The sequence below is a fragment of the Drosophila ananassae genome (genome assembly GCF_017639315.1).
Source record: "Drosophila ananassae strain 14024-0371.13 chromosome 4 unlocalized genomic scaffold, ASM1763931v2 tig00000066, whole genome shotgun sequence".
Lineage (NCBI taxonomy): Eukaryota > Metazoa > Arthropoda > Insecta > Diptera > Drosophilidae > Drosophila > Drosophila ananassae.
In genome coordinates, this window is record NW_025319039.1 from 534,464 (window position 1) to 550,609 (window position 16,146).

At 37.5% G+C, this 16,146-nt stretch overlaps 1 protein-coding gene across 1 annotated transcript; it reads left to right on the top strand.

Annotated features, from left to right (window-relative positions):
• Nucleotides 1-1,633: 1,633 nt before the first annotated feature.
• On the top strand, nt 1,634-6,970 carry LOC123257815. The gene has a single exon (XM_044717798.1). The coding sequence runs from the start codon at nt 1,634-1,636 to the stop codon at nt 6,968-6,970; it is 5,337 nt and encodes a 1,778-aa protein (XP_044573733.1).
• Nucleotides 6,971-16,146: the final 9,176 nt, after the last annotated feature.

A 16,146-nucleotide genomic window follows, 5' to 3' on the forward strand; every position in this document is an offset into this window, starting at 1 on the left:
TTAAGGGAAATCATTCCTTCTACTATGGGTGAGCCTTTAATGTATAAAAGCTTTGATGAAATAATCAATTTGTGCCATGAGTTCGGCCTGAAGCTTAACCTCACGACCAATGGTTCTTTTCCTATTAAAGGAGCTAGAAAATGGGCTGAACTATTGGTACCAATTTTATCTGATGTTAAGATTTCCTGGAATGGGGCAACTAAAGAAACTCATGAAAGAATCATGAAAGGTTCAAAATGGGAAGTAGTGACAGAAAATTTAAAAACTTTCCTTGAAGTTAGAGATAAATACTTTAGCGATACAGGTGAAAGGTGTACCGTTACTTTACAATTAACATTTTTAGAAAGTAATTTACATGAACTTTACGACATAGTTGAGATGGCTATAAAAAATGGCATAGATAGAGTTAAAGGACATCATCTTTGGGCACATTTTAAGGAAATTAAGGATCTATCTATGAGGAGAGATGAATTAGCAATTAGTAGATGGAATACGGAGGTGGGAAGGTTATATGAACTTAGGGATAATATGCTATTGCCAAATGGTAAAAAGATAAAATTAGAAAATTTTACGATCCTTTCTCAAGAGGGTATCAAGGATTTGGCTCCAGGTGGTCAGTGCCCATTTTTAGGTAAAGAAGCATGGATAAACAATGAAGGCAAGTTTAGTCCCTGCTGTGCTCCAGATGAACTACGCAAAACATTAGGAGATTTTGGCAATGTTAATGAAGTTAAACTGGAGGAAATATGGCAAAGTAGCGAGTACCTAAACTTACAAAAGAATTATTTAAACTATGAATTATGCAAAACATGCAACATGAGAAAACCATTAGTCAATTAATGAAAGATAGTGAGTACCTTAAATCTATTAGGGTTTCCCCCTGTGAAAGGTTTCACCAATTGTCAGAAAATCCTTTGTACAAAAATAGATTTATTAGAGTTGATAAATTTCACGAGCCTGGCCTTGCACCAGTTTATGATGAGACAGGCGCTTATCACATCGATGCAATGGGAGAAGCAATTTATCGCGACAGATTTTTAAAAACTTTTGGATTTTACTGCAATAGAGCAGCCGTAGAAGATGACACAGGGTATTACCATATTGATCCATCTGGATGTAGAGTATACAAACATTCGTATCAATGGATTGGAAATTACCAAGAAGATATTTGTGTGATTAGAAAGCATGATAAGTTTTTTCATATTGATTTGAACGGCAATAGAGTTTATGAGCAAGAATACTGTTGAGGAACGGAATGCATTTGGGCAACTTTGTATCTATTCATGTTGCTGAGATTTAGGCAACATGAATCTTAATTCCCCTTAATCATATTGTAAGAAGTTCTATATACAAATAACCATGGCAACGCTGATCGACGTGCCGCCATTTTCTTATATACTTAATAATTTCCCTTTCTCACACATGTAAATCTATGTATGTATACCTAAGGCATAATTGCGCTGCGTCGCATTTACTTATTCAGTTATTTCTTAACCGTCAATCAATAAACACCACAAAATTCATATACAGTCCACTGAGAAGCAGTTTCATTTCTGACCATAGTAAAGCTTTTGGTCCTTCGAGCCGGATTGACTGGAGAAATAATTCACCACTACACGGAGTATTGCCTTAAATGGAGGAATACAAGTTGCTGGTTGTAGGCCGCCGCAGACTGAAGGGTACGATCACGAGGATCGTGTCCTTAGCTGAGCGTTTACCTGCAACACAAACGAAGGATGGAATCGATGTCTTGTTGGATCGACTGGATTTGGCATGGAGCGAATTCGAGAAGATTGGCGACAAGATATCGCTTCACGATGCGGTCGATGGGTACGTAGATCCAGCCGACGACTACGAGGAGTACGAAGGAAGGTACCTGAGGGCAAGGGAGTTACTTGTCTCAGGAAAGCGCTCACTGGAGCCACAAACAAGCACTCAAAGCAATGAGTCAATGCCGGGTAATGGAGATGCACTTTTCCGGTTACTACAACAACAACAACAGATGCTAGAACGAATGGCTGTTTCTGAAGCAGCAAGTACACCTATTTCACAAGATGACGCAATGAACGCGGTAGCAACGCATAATGAACTACCGAAAATTCAAATCAAACGTTTTTCGGGAGACTACAAGGAATGGCCGGCATTTTGGGATATCTATAAAAGCACTATCCATAAGAAGCGACAACTATCAGATACACAGAAGTTTCACTATTTGAAATCACTATTGACCGATGAAGCAGCGAATCTAATTGCGCATTTGCCAATTACTGACAGCGCATATGAAACAGCTGTGTCGCGTTTGAACGAGAGGTACGACAGACCACGCCATATTGTGTTTTCATTATTGGAACAGTTCACAAGGCTACCAGAAACAACAAAGATTGATGTATCAGTGCTAAGGAAAGTGACTGATGGAGCAAACGAAATAGTTCGTGCATTGGACGCAATTGGAGAAAACACACGTGATTGCTGGATCATTTTTCTAATTTTGCAAAAAATGGATGCAGAAACACGTCGCAAATGGATCGAGGACAGCCGCGATTTAAACTCACCAACAACCAAGGATTTGTTCAAGTTCCTGGATACACGCTGTGAGGAGTTTGAACTCAGTCAACGACAAAGCATCGGGGATGGCAAGATCAAGCAAGTTGAAAAGGCGAGAAAACCTATGCATATTATGATGGCTGTCGAGAGAAGCAATGGCGTCAAGGGCAACATGAACGGACCCGATCTGATTGGATCTGCGGATTTTCTGGCGCTAAGTTGTGAACAACGAAGAGCAACGGCAAAAGAGAAATCGGTATGTTTCAACTGTTTGAAGCCTGGACACTTTACCAGGCAGTGTGAATCCAAATTCAACTGTAGGATATGCCACGCTCGGCATCATACCTTATTGCATGTACAACCGGCTGCAAATGCGCAAGGCTTTGCAGCAACCACGATCAGTTCGCAGGATACGGCACAGACCGTGTCAACAGGAAGGGAGGACCAGCATAATCAGGATGCTCCTCACACTACATCGGTGACAGTGAGTCACATCGCCCGAGCATACGGCTCACAATCGGCTGCAGACGCGCAAGGCTCTGTAGCAATTCCAAACAATTATGGGCGTCGCCAAAGCACGCTGCCGACTGCATTGGTATATGTCCAAAACGCAAATGGGATATATACAAGCTGCCGGCTACTATTCGACAGTGGATCTGAATTGTCATACATTTCGGAACGTTGCATCAACGCACTTGGGCTAGCACGTTCATCATCACGAATCCTAGTGTCAGGAATTTCTGCCATCAAGGCTGAGGCAACCAGAGGGGTCACTCAGCTGCATCTCAAATCTAGAGTTTCGGACAATACTCTGAAGATTACCGCACACGTTCTAAGTAAGATCACATCTTCGCTGCAGAGACACAATGTAGATCCATCATCGCTCAATGTGTTCAATGGATTCCTGATGGCGGATACCAACTTCGCATCAGTGGCCCCGATAGACATTTTATTGGGGAGCGACTACGTTTGGGCCACCTTAACCGGCCAAAAGATGCACGACAACATGGGCAATCTTATTGCCATTTCTTCAATATTTGGATGGGTCATCACATCGGTTGGAGTTAATCAGTCTCCAACAACTACAACTCTATTCTCCACATGCAACATTGACACTACCCTACAACGATTTTGGGAGATAGAAGAAGTAAGCTGCTACGCACACAAGGATCCCGACGAAGACAAGGTGGAAAAACATTTCCTAGAAACTCACAAAAGGGATGACGCTGGAAGGTATATAGTTGAGCTACCTTTCAAAATAGCAAACCCGAAATTTGCAGACACGTTCCAGGGAGCGCGATCCCGCTTCATGGCTGTAGAAAGACGACTACAGCGCAATCAGGATTTACGAGAAAAGTACATCAAGTTTATGCAGGAATACATCAGTCTTGGCCATATGCACGAAATCAGAACACCAAGCTTCGATTCAGGCAATTTCTTTTATTTGCCGCATCATCCTATAGTTGGGCGAAAACTTAGGATCGTATTCGACGGGTCATTTAAGGACGCTAACGGAGTTGCACTAAATGACGTATTACACATTGGGCCTAGTATTCAACGCAATCTCTTTTCCGTATGCCTACGCTTCAGAATGTATAGATACGTATTCTCCGCAGATATCGTTAAAATGTTTCGCCAAATTTGGGTAAGCCCCGATCATCAAAACTATCAACGCATTGTTTGGCGAGAGCATCCATCAGCGCCTCTTAAGCACTATCAATTAGACACTGTAACTTATGGAACCGCTTGTGCACCATACCTGGCTGTACGAGTGTTAGAACAACTGGCATATGACCACAAGGAGCAATATCCTACTGCATCGAAAATCCTTTTGGAGGATTTCTACGTAGACGATGTACTTACTGGATCGAACAACGAGAATGAGCTAATAGCTATTAGGAATGAGTTATTAGAACTCATGTCACACGCCAAATTGGAACTCGACAAGTGGGTGTCCAATTCATCACGCATCTGCAGACGCGAATCCAGCACCGAACGAGAAGAAGAAGCAGTAAAGGTACTTGGAATTTACTGGAATTCAATCGACGATCAGCTGATGTACAAGACATGCTTGACATCAAATCCGAATTGTACTAAAAGGCAAATCCTATCAGATGTTGCGCGTATCTTTGACCCTCTTGGCTTATTATCGCCGATTGTGGTTCAATTTAAAATCATGTTTCAACAGTTATGGCTATTGGGCCTGGGCTGGGACACGAAGCTTCCACCAAACATTGCCGAACCATGGCTCAAGTGCAGAGCAGATCTCGACACGCTAAAAAGGCTGAGAGTACCACGATTTGTTCCCAACAGGGAGGACTCGATTGAACTACACGCCTTTTCCGACGCATCAACCAAGGCATATGCTGCTGCTGTTTACTGTAGGTTTCGACATGAAGACGGAACATATTCGGTTTCATTGATGGCTGCCAAAACTAGGGTAGCACCACTGAAACAACAATCACTACCACGGCTGGAGCTTTGTGGAGCATTGCTGCTAAGTCGCCTGGTACGATCACTCAAGGATGGTTTACGACACAAGGATATACAAGTTTACGCATGGTGTGATTCAACAATTGTATTAGCCTGGTTATCATACCCACCATCGAAGATGAAAACATTTGTCGCAAATCGCACATCGGAAATTCTTGAAACGTTGCCACGACACGCCTGGCATCACGTAAGCTCAAAGGAAAACCCCGCAGATTGTGCATCGAGGGGAATGATGGCTACACAGCTCATGGAATTTCACCTCTGGTGGAACGGACCCACTTGGCTACACGATGAAGATGAGTATACAGTCAAAATGCAAAACTCAGAACTCTCTTTGAATATTTCAGAAACACATGCACAGGACGAATTGAAGACAACAGCCATGCTCACTCTGAAGGAGATGGACAATTCATTATCAGAATTTGACGAACTAGTCCACCGCGCCTCATCCTGGCGAAAGCTGGTACATACCGTGGGCTATGTTTTACGTTTTATTCAAAGACTGAAAGAGCCGCGAAAACGAGTCGAATCCACGATACTGTCTTTTGAAGAAATCAAGGCAGCACAAGTAGTATGCCTGCGGAACGCACAGGCGTGCTTTGGAGATGACAGAAGGCTTCTAGAAAAGGATCAACCACTGCGAAACAGGTCGCAGTTATTCAAGCTAACCCCATACATTGGACAGGATGGTCTGCTACGAGTTGGAGGCCGTTTGAGGCAATCTCAATTACCAGAAGAAGTCAAACACCCGATATTACTTCCTAAGACACACCAGATTACGAAGCTAATCCTGGAACACGAGCACTGGGTAAACTTACACCCAGGCACATCTGCACTGTTTGTAATAGTTCGCCAACGATATTGGATAATTGGAGCACGCAACCTGATAAGAAAGGTCACCCACAACTGTATCAGATGCTTTCGTCAAAGACACCATACTACGCATCAACTCATGTCCGACTTGCCAAGTATCAGAATCACACAATCACTTCCCTTTGTCAATTCTGGATGTGATTACGCTGGACCAATTACTCTCAAGGATCGAAAGGGTCGCAACGCTAAGAAGTCAAAAGGATACATATGCCTCTTCGTGTGCCTCGTCACCTCGGCACTACACCCGGAACTAGCCACTGATCTCAGCACGGAGACATTTCTGGCAGCTCTGAGAAGATTCATGTCGCTCCGAGGAAAATGTGCACAAATCTACAGTGATAATGGCAGGAATTTTGTCGGAGCAAGGCGAGCATTGGACGAGATGCAACAACTCCTGGCATCTTCACAGCATAAGGATCGAGTCTCGCAGACATTGGCAGATGAAGGCATTAAATGGGTCTTCATTCCACCGTACGCACCTCACTGGGGAGGAAAGTGGGAGTCTTCCGTAAGATCAGTCAAGCTTCACCTGCGCCGCGTCATTGGCAACACTATCCTAACGTTTGAACAGATGCACACCCTATTAGCACAAATAAGTGCAGTGGTAAACTCAAGACCACTGTACTATACACCGGACACCGACGTCACATATCTGTCTCCAGCACACCTGTTGATAGGCAGATCATTCACAACAATTCCCGAAGGCGACATGAGCCACATACAGGAAAATCGACTGGACTACTGGCAGGGAGTTCAAGCACTATACCAAGGATTCTGGAAGCGCTGGCACCAGGAATACCTAACTACGCTACAGCATCGCCCCAAGTGGGGAACCCCGCAACCCAATGTGGAATTGGGATCAGTTGTTCTCATCAAGGATTCGAATACTCCTCCAGCAGCCTGGCCACTTGCAAGGGTCATCTCAACTCACACAGGAACAGATGGTAGAGTTCGTGCTGTCAAATTGAAAACTGCTTCAGGAGAATCAACTCGCCCTATAACCAAGATCGCAGTTTTACCAAATTCAGAAACGATGTTTCAGGGCGGGCCGGGATGTTGAGGAACGGAATGCATTTGGGCAACTTTGTATCTATTCATGTTGCTGAGATTTAGGCAACATGAATCTTAATTCCCCTTAATCATATTGTAAGAAGTTCTATATACAAATAACCATGGCAACGCTGATCGACGTGCCGCCATTTTCTTATATACTTAATAATTTCCCTTTCTCACACATGTAAATCTATGTATGTATACCTAAGGCATAATTGCGCTGCGTCGCATTTACTTATTCAGTTATTTCTTAACCGTCAATCAATAAACACCACAAAATTCATATACAGTCCACTGAGAAGCAGTTTCATTTCTGACCAAATACAATTATGTTGGGGATTTTAAGGATGGTATCGCTGTAGTCCATAAAGATGGTAAAGCTACACATATTAATAATCATGGAAAGTTAGTACATAATAAATGGTATAAAAAGCTTAATGTTTTTCATAAAGGATTTGCTATTGCAGAAGATAAGCATGGCTGGTTTCATATAGATATTAATGGCAATCCTGTTTACCGGCAAAGATTTAAAATGGTAGAAGCATTCTATAATGGCATGGCAAAAGTTGAAACTTTTGAAGGTGTATTAGGACAGATCGATATTACCGGAAACGTAAAGTTTAGTATTTTTGATTTAGATAAAGAATCTCAAGTGCATAAGATTTCTGCAGAACTTTCAGCCTTTTGGAAAACTTACCTCGCAAATGTTGCTATTGAACTTGATTTGTTAAATATCTTACCTGCAACTATGCCAGTTTTATCTCAAAAGTTAAATATTATCGTTCCAAATCTAGAAAGGCTGTTAAGGGCGTTGTGGGAAATAGGGTTTATTGATTACGATAAGAACAAGGACTTATGGCAACTATCATCAAAAGGTAAGTGTTTTAAGGAAATACCATTTTTGCCTAAAGCAGCAGCAATGTGGGCAAGGGTTGCCGCTGAAAAGAATTGGTTAAAAATTGCCGATATATTAAGGCAGGAGTCAATATCTTCATTTGAATCTTTTAAGGAGAAAGAAACATCAGAAGACAGGAAAATAGCGTTTTACCAAGCATTGCTAGGATATTCCAGGTTTGACACTAAAGAGTTTAATTCTAGGGTTAATATAGATGGTGCTAAAAATATATTGCTATTTGGCGTACACTCTTTATTTCTTGCTTATTCTGATATACACAATAAAGGTTCTATAGGCTTATATTATTACAACGAACATAAAGTGCCTAGGCAGGCAGTAGAAGATTTAAAAATTAAACTCATAACTCAAGAAGAATTATCAGCTACAAATTATGAATTAGGTGTCTTTTGCCGCTTTCTGCAGCATTATGATGATAATAAGGTATTGTCTTATTTAAAATTGGTAAAAAATAAAGGAATACCACGCGTTTTAGTGATAGAAACTATCCTAGATTACTACTCCCCAGTGGGAGGTTCTGTAGATATTAATGTAATGGTTGAAACAGGGGGTAAACTAAGGACATTGAGCGATTGGAAAAGAATACTAAAACAAGTAAAAGGGCTTAAAATTTTTAGTATTGTACCTTTAACAGATTATTTATCAGTTATTGACATTAGGTGTTAATATATGAAAGCATTGCAAAAAAATGGTTTTTTTATTATCAAAAATCTAGTTCCTTTAGAGTTAATAACTCAGTCTTTAAATGATATAATAAGCAAGATATCAAAGTTATCTCAAGAATTAGGTGTTTCAACTTCTGACTATTTAAACTGCACTGGAAGATGGGATACATCATCTCAGGTAACTAGAATTGTATCTCAAGTATTAGATAAAATTATTAAAAATTATCTTGAAAAGTCACTTCAATGCCAGATACTGCAGAAAAAATCAAATGTTATATGTAAAACTGCTGATTTAATAGATGCAGTTCCCTTCCATCAGGACATCTCTTATAGCTTTAATGACCCTTATCATTTTTCTGTTTGGCTAGCTTTGAATAATGTCAATAAAACTTCAGGTGCACTACAAGTTATAGAAGATAGTCACAACTGGAAAATACAGCCTCTAGTTGATTTTTGGCATCCATACTTTTTGGATCAATACTCGGATAACCGGGAAAATTATAAAATTAAGTCACTACCTATTTCAGCAGGAGATGCGATAGTTTTTGATTCACGGTTATGGCATGGTAGTGATAAGAATATAGATGCTAAAGATAGGTTTGCTTATGTTACGAGATGGGTTGTAAAAGATAAAAGTCTTCCTTGTGTGCCAAAACCTCAGCCTTCAGTTTTTGGTATATTAAACTGTGGTGCATTAACAGAATTTATACTGAGAGAATACTTATCATTATTTCGTCGCCAGGAAAGTATAAAAACAAAAAATATGGAAGAACTTATTAAGAGCTGGTTAGCCTTTATTACAGACACAACTACAAATATTTCTGAGGTCAACACTGCTGAAGCTAAGCGAGATTTATATAAGCTACTTATTCTGAATCAAGCGTCAGCACTACATGATGCTGGAGACATTTCAGGAAAAATATACAAAAATTTATGGTTTTCACTGCTTGTATTTCTCAATAAAAAAGTCAATGTGGTGGAGCTAGCATTATAAATGAACAAAAGTAGAGTTGGTAGTTTCAAGTATATATTGGTGTTCATTTTGAATATCTTATCCAAGTTTAAGCTTAATGTGCTTGTAATGTTCCTGGTTGCCCTAGTAGTGGCTGTTGATTTATCTTTTAGAAAGTATTTAGTAAAAAATATCTTAGATACAGCTGTAAAATATCAAGAAGGTAATGTAATTGAAAATCTTTTATTACCTGTAAGCGCTTATGTTTGTATGGCATTACTTATTACTACTGCTTTTAGATTCTATGGCTATTTTGTTGACATTCGAATGTTTACCTCAATGCGTCAAAAAATAGCTGATATGTCTTTTTACAGGCTGCTTCAGCAAGACCATTCCTATTATCAAAACAACCTATCCGGAAGTTTAGTATATAAGGTCAGTAACTTAATGGATAGTGTGATAGAGCTAATAAGACTGCTTATAGACTGTTTCTTTAGTTATAGTATAGCATTAATCTTGGCTATTTATACTTTATCACTAGTAAATATAAAGTTTGCAATAGCTACATTCATTTGGGTGAACATTTTTATTTTGATTTCGGTTTTCAGTTTTCGGGTGCTTACCGGATTAGCCGATGATCATTCTAAACAAAGTTCACAAGTAATAGCGGGTATAGCCGACAGTATTTTAAATGTTATATCAGTAAGGTTATTTTCTCGGCAAGCGCATGAGAGGCATAAATTTTTTCAAGTATGCAAGAAAAAAACTATTGCAGAAAGAAAATTACAATGGGCATACTTTTGGCTTTGGTTTATATATGGCTATTCATTTGATATACTCCAAGCAGTAAACTTGTATTTTTTAATTCATGATTATCAATTGAACAAGATTGCAATAGGAGATATTGCTCTTGTACTTGGAATTAATATATCGATTATAGAGTTTCTTAACCATCTAACTAGGAATCTTACCCAATTTTCTACTCATTTCGGCAAAGTTTCAGATGCATTGCCAATCTTGACTACCGTACCAGAAATTCAAGATAAGGAAAATGCTAAAAAATTAAATTTATTAAGTGGAAGAATAACGTTTAATAATGTTTCTTTTTCTTATGAGGGTCAGAAGTCATTATTTCAAGATTTTTCAGTTACCATTAATCCTTGCGAAAAGGTAGGTCTAGTTGGTTATTCTGGAGGTGGTAAATCTACTTTTATAAACTTAATCATAAGGCTATTTGATGTTAAAAAAGGTAATATACAGATTGATAATCAAGTAGTATCGGAAGTTACACAGAGTTCTTTGAGGCAACAAATATCTGTAATACCTCAAGAACCATTGTTGTTTCATGATACTATTTTAGCAAATATTATATATGGTAAACTTCAATCTACTATCGAAGAAATAATAAGAGCTGCAAAGCTGGCTGGTATTCACGATTTCATTATGACTCTACCCGATCAATATGAAACTGTAGTCGGAGAAAAAGGCATAAAGCTATCTGGAGGGGAAAGACAAAGAATAATCATAGCGAGAGCATTTCTAAAAAACGCTCCGATATTATTTTTCGATGAGCCAACTAGTCAGTTAGATTCTATAACAGAGAAAACAATTCAAATGAGTTTATTTAAGTTGATGGAAAATAAAACCACCATTACTATAGCACACCGTATTTCTACACTTTTACATATGGACCGAATTCTAGTATTTAACAAAGGAAAAATTGTCCAAGATGGTAAACACGCTGAATTAGTTTCTAAGCAAGGTCTTTACAAGGAACTTTGGAATGCTCAAATTGGTTGTTTGAATGGCAAAAAATAAGATGGAAAAAATTATTGATCTGAGAAGTGACACTACAACTCTGCAGAGCTCCAACGTTATACATGCAATAAGTAATGCAACTGTTGGAGATTTTGCTTATGGTGAAGACAAAAGCTGTAATGACTTATCAGAATATTGCAAACAATTATTCAAAGTAGAAGAAGCATTATTTGCAACCAGCGGTATGCTTGCAAATAGATTAGCCATTGCCAGTCAAACAAGTCCTGGTGATGAACTAATAACTCATTATAATTATCACGTTAATTTTTTCGATAGCGCAGGCAATGCAAAAGTAAATAATATCGTATTTAATTGTATTAGAAATAATAGCGGAATCTTAGATGTTGCTGAAGTAGAATATGCTATTAATTCTAAGCCAAGGTACAAAATTTTTGCTCAGGTGAGTCTTGTTTCTATAGAAAATAGTATAAACGGGTTTAATGGTAAAATTTATCCTTTTGAAAAACAAGTCGAGTTATATCACTTTTTAAAAGCTCACAATGTAAATCTTCATTTAGACGGTGCAAGAATATTTAATGCTCATGTCGAAACAAATATTGCTTTAGCAGATTATGCTAAATATGTGGATACAATGAGCTTTTCTTTTACCAAAGGACTTGGAGCTCCTTTTGGTTCAATGCTTATGGGTAAAAGAGAGATAATTGAAAGGGCTAAAAAGCTACAGGTTTGGCTAGGTAGTGGTTATCATCAGATAGGGTATTGTGCTAATGCAGCAAAGTATGTACTACAGAACAATATTTCTAGGCTTAAAGAAGACAATAAACTCGCCAAACTGTTTGCAGACAAGATTAAGGAAATTCCACACATAAAACTGGTACTACCTTATCCAGAAACTAATATAGTAAGCTTTAGTATAAAAGCACTAAATGTAACTAATGAGGTTTTCTTGAGTAAGTGCCAAGCTTATGGTTTATTGCTTTTTCCTTGGCTCGAGTCTCATATAAGAGCAGTTACCCATCTTGGCACAAAGGAAACAGACATCATGAAAGCTGCTGAAATTATAAAGGAGGTTGTGTTAAATTTAATATGAGAGTAAAAATAGATTTCTTTAGCGATTCAAACACTGACCCTTCAGCTAAAATGAGGGAAGCGATGGCTAAAGCAAAAGTTGGAAACGAAGCTGCATGTGAAGATCCAACTGTGAACGAATTAGTGGCAACCGCATGTAAAATATTAGGTAAACCTGCAGGAATCTTTTTGATTTCAGGAACGATGTCCAATGTAATTGCTTATAAAGTACACATTCAAAGACCTGGTGATTACTTGCTGCTTGATGAAACTTCACATCCACTCATAGTACAATCTGGCTTGATCGCAGCCCAGGCACATGCTACTCCTTTGCCCATCAAAGGTACAAGAGGAATATTTACTGGAGAACAAATTGTTGAGTTTATTACTCGTCCTAGTTTAAGAAATATTCCGAGAGTTGGGCTTGTTTCTATCGAACAAACGACAAATTTTGGTGGTGGAGCTGTGTGGCCTTTAGAATATATTCAAGAGATCTCAAGTCTCTGCAAAGAGAATGACGTATTCACTCATTTAGATGGAGCAAGACTGTTCAACGCTTGTGCTCATACTAAAATATCTCCAAAGGAGTATGCAAGTTATTTTGATTCGGTATTCATTGATTTTAGTAAAGGATTAGGTGCTCCAATGGGTGCAATATTGCTTGGAAGTGAAGATTTTATTGAAAAAGCTTGGTACTATAAGTTTCAAATTGGCGGAGGTATGCACCAAGCTGGCATTATTTCAGCTGCATGTTTATATGCTCTACGTAATAATGTAAATTCTTTAGAAGAAGATCATAAAAAAATGCAGCACCTTATAGAAGGCCTAGACTCCATAGATCAAGTTATAATTGATATCGACCTGTATAAAACTAATATAGCGTATTTTTCATTACGTACTAATTGTATATCTACTCAAGAATTAATAAACGTACTAATGACAAATTATGGAATTAGAATGGCTAACATCAAAGGTAAAATCAGAGCTATAACACATAGAGATATAAGCTATGAAGATATTAATACTACTGTATCTGCTATAAGAAAGATACTAAGTAATTTTACTAAGATACTAAGTAATTGTTTGCAAACTTCTTGTCAAACAATATTATACCAATATAGTATTATGCTAGCATCTGCATAGAGCTATTTGGGAATAGGTGTGAACTTTGTCTTCTTTCAATATTTACTATTCTTCTGTGGATATATGCTGCTTTATTTATCAAGACAAAGTATACCAATTGCTCTACCACTGTTAATAGATACTGACCATGTAAAATTAAGCTATTTTTTTGCCTGCTTTTCTTTTTTTTATGGAGTATCAAAATTTGTTAATGGAATAATCATGGACTCCAAAAATAATCCATTATTTATGTTTGGGCTATGCAATATTGCAACTGGATTATTAACCATTGGTATAACTTTATCATATAATAATCTAACTTTATTACTGTTAACATTAATATTATTAGCTTGGACACAAGGGTTAGGTTGGCCAGCTATTACCAAGTTTATGGTTACAAACTCTAGCATCTCTTCAATTGCATCATCATGGGGAGTTATGAGCGCATCTCAGCAACTTGGTTCTTGTATTACTTTAATTGTATTACCAAGTATAATTAAAATATATAATGCAAAAAGTGCATTTTTGTACTCTGGTTTCTTATGCTTACTTTTTGGAATTTATATAATATTAAAGGCATATTACAAAGAAAGTGCCAACTTTACTACCTATTATAAGGTGCAGAAATCTCAAATAGGTATCAAGGTAACAAGTTCCATATGGTTTCTATGTTGTGCTACTTTTTGTGCTTATATTGTGGGAAAATGGGAATCTTCTTTTGGTTTCCTATAATTTTAAAGAATAAATTACAAATTTCTCTTGTACAATCCTCACTAATAACAGGCGTATATGATTTAGGTGGAATCCTTGGAACTTTAATAACAGGAAGAATTAGTGATATGTACTTCTTTCAAAATAGAAGCTTGCTGGCATCACTTTATATGTTGGGTATAGCACTCACTTTTATTGCAATGAACTTTGGTCAAAACATAATTCTTATGAACCTTTGTGCAATCTTATCAGGATTCTTTATATTTGGAGTGCAAGTACTGACAGGTGTTATAGCTGTAGAAATTGCTCCACAAAATAATGTATGTGCAATTGTAAGCTTAACAGGATTATTTGGGTATATTGCAAGTTCAATATTTTCATGCGTGCTCTTAGGAGTACTTGTTAAGCACTGTGGTAACAGTATTATGTTTTCATTTTTTTCCATTTGCTCTGTTGTTGCACTCGTTTGCTTTTCCATACTATCAAGCAAAGATCTAAAAAAACTAAGTAAAGCGGTGTAAAAAAAATTTCTCAACAGTTAAACTTTGTAGATAGATTTTTTACCCAAGGAATAAACATGGTAACCATATCTTAGTAATAGCTCGCTATCTAATAAATTACGGAAATCAAAAACATTAGGTGCAGCCATAATACTCTTTAAACTTGCAAAATCTTGATTTTTAAATTCTTTCCACTCCGTTAACAATAACAAGGCTTCCGCGTCCCTTGCAGCCCCTATAGCATTGTCCGCGTATTCTATATCCTTTAGAACTTGCCTAGCATTATCCATCCCCATTGGGTCATATGCAGTAATTTTAGCCTTGTTATTCACTAACAATTGTGCAATATCTATAGCTGGGCTATTTCTTACATCATCAGTACCAGACTTAAAAGTTAGCCCCCATATTGCTATTTTTTTATTTTGGACTCCATTTAATACATATTCTACCTTTTTAGCAATGTTTGTTATATGATTATAGTTAGATTCCTTAACTGAATTTAAAATTTGTAGCTTGACATTGTGATCTTCAGCAAGCCTTATTAAAGCTGACAAATCTTTAGGAAAACATGATCCTCCAAATCCTGGACCAGCTTTGAGAAATTCCTTACCTATTCTATGGTCCATTCCCATACTGTTAGCTAAAAGGTCAATGTCTGCTCCTAATAGCTCACATAAACCTGCCATCTCATTGATAAAAGCAACCTTTGTTGCTAGAAAAGCATTAGAAGCATATTTAATCATTTCAGCAGTAACTGTATCAGTGACTATTAACGGAATATTCTTATCTATAAATGATCTATATATAACTTCTAGTTTTGCTCTAGCTAGCTTAGTTTTTACTCCTATTATTATCCTATCTGGGTATAAAAAATCTGATACTGCAGAGCCTTGCTTGAGAAACTCTGGATTAACCCCCAAATCAAAGTTATAGCCCTTATTAGATAAATAATTATATATATTTTCTGCAGTACCAGGAGGAACAGTTGACTTTATCACTATTAAGCAATCTTGATTAACTCTCTCAGAAACTTCACTTACTGCATTATATACATTCTGTAAATTTGCATTTCCTAGGGAGTCTGATGGAGTATCTACAGTTACAAACACTACTTCTGTGTTGGGATTTATTTGAGAATACGAATCGAAGAATCTTATCCTTTGTAACTTTATATTATTCTCTAAATAGTCTGCTAATCCAGGCTCATATATAGGAATTTTTCCTAATTTCAATAACTCAATCTTCTTAGTATTTATGTCAATGCAATCAACGTTATGACCCTGCTCTGATAACATTGCACAAGATACTAAACCTACATACCCTATTCCTATAATGGTTATATACATCTTGTCATCACCTTAAAAATATCCTAATGTAGCTCAACTGCTTAAACATTTAAAAAGAACATCATTAACAATTAGAGTCATAAATTTTTACTCTAGCGTTGCATACATTATTTTTCTTAATTACTTT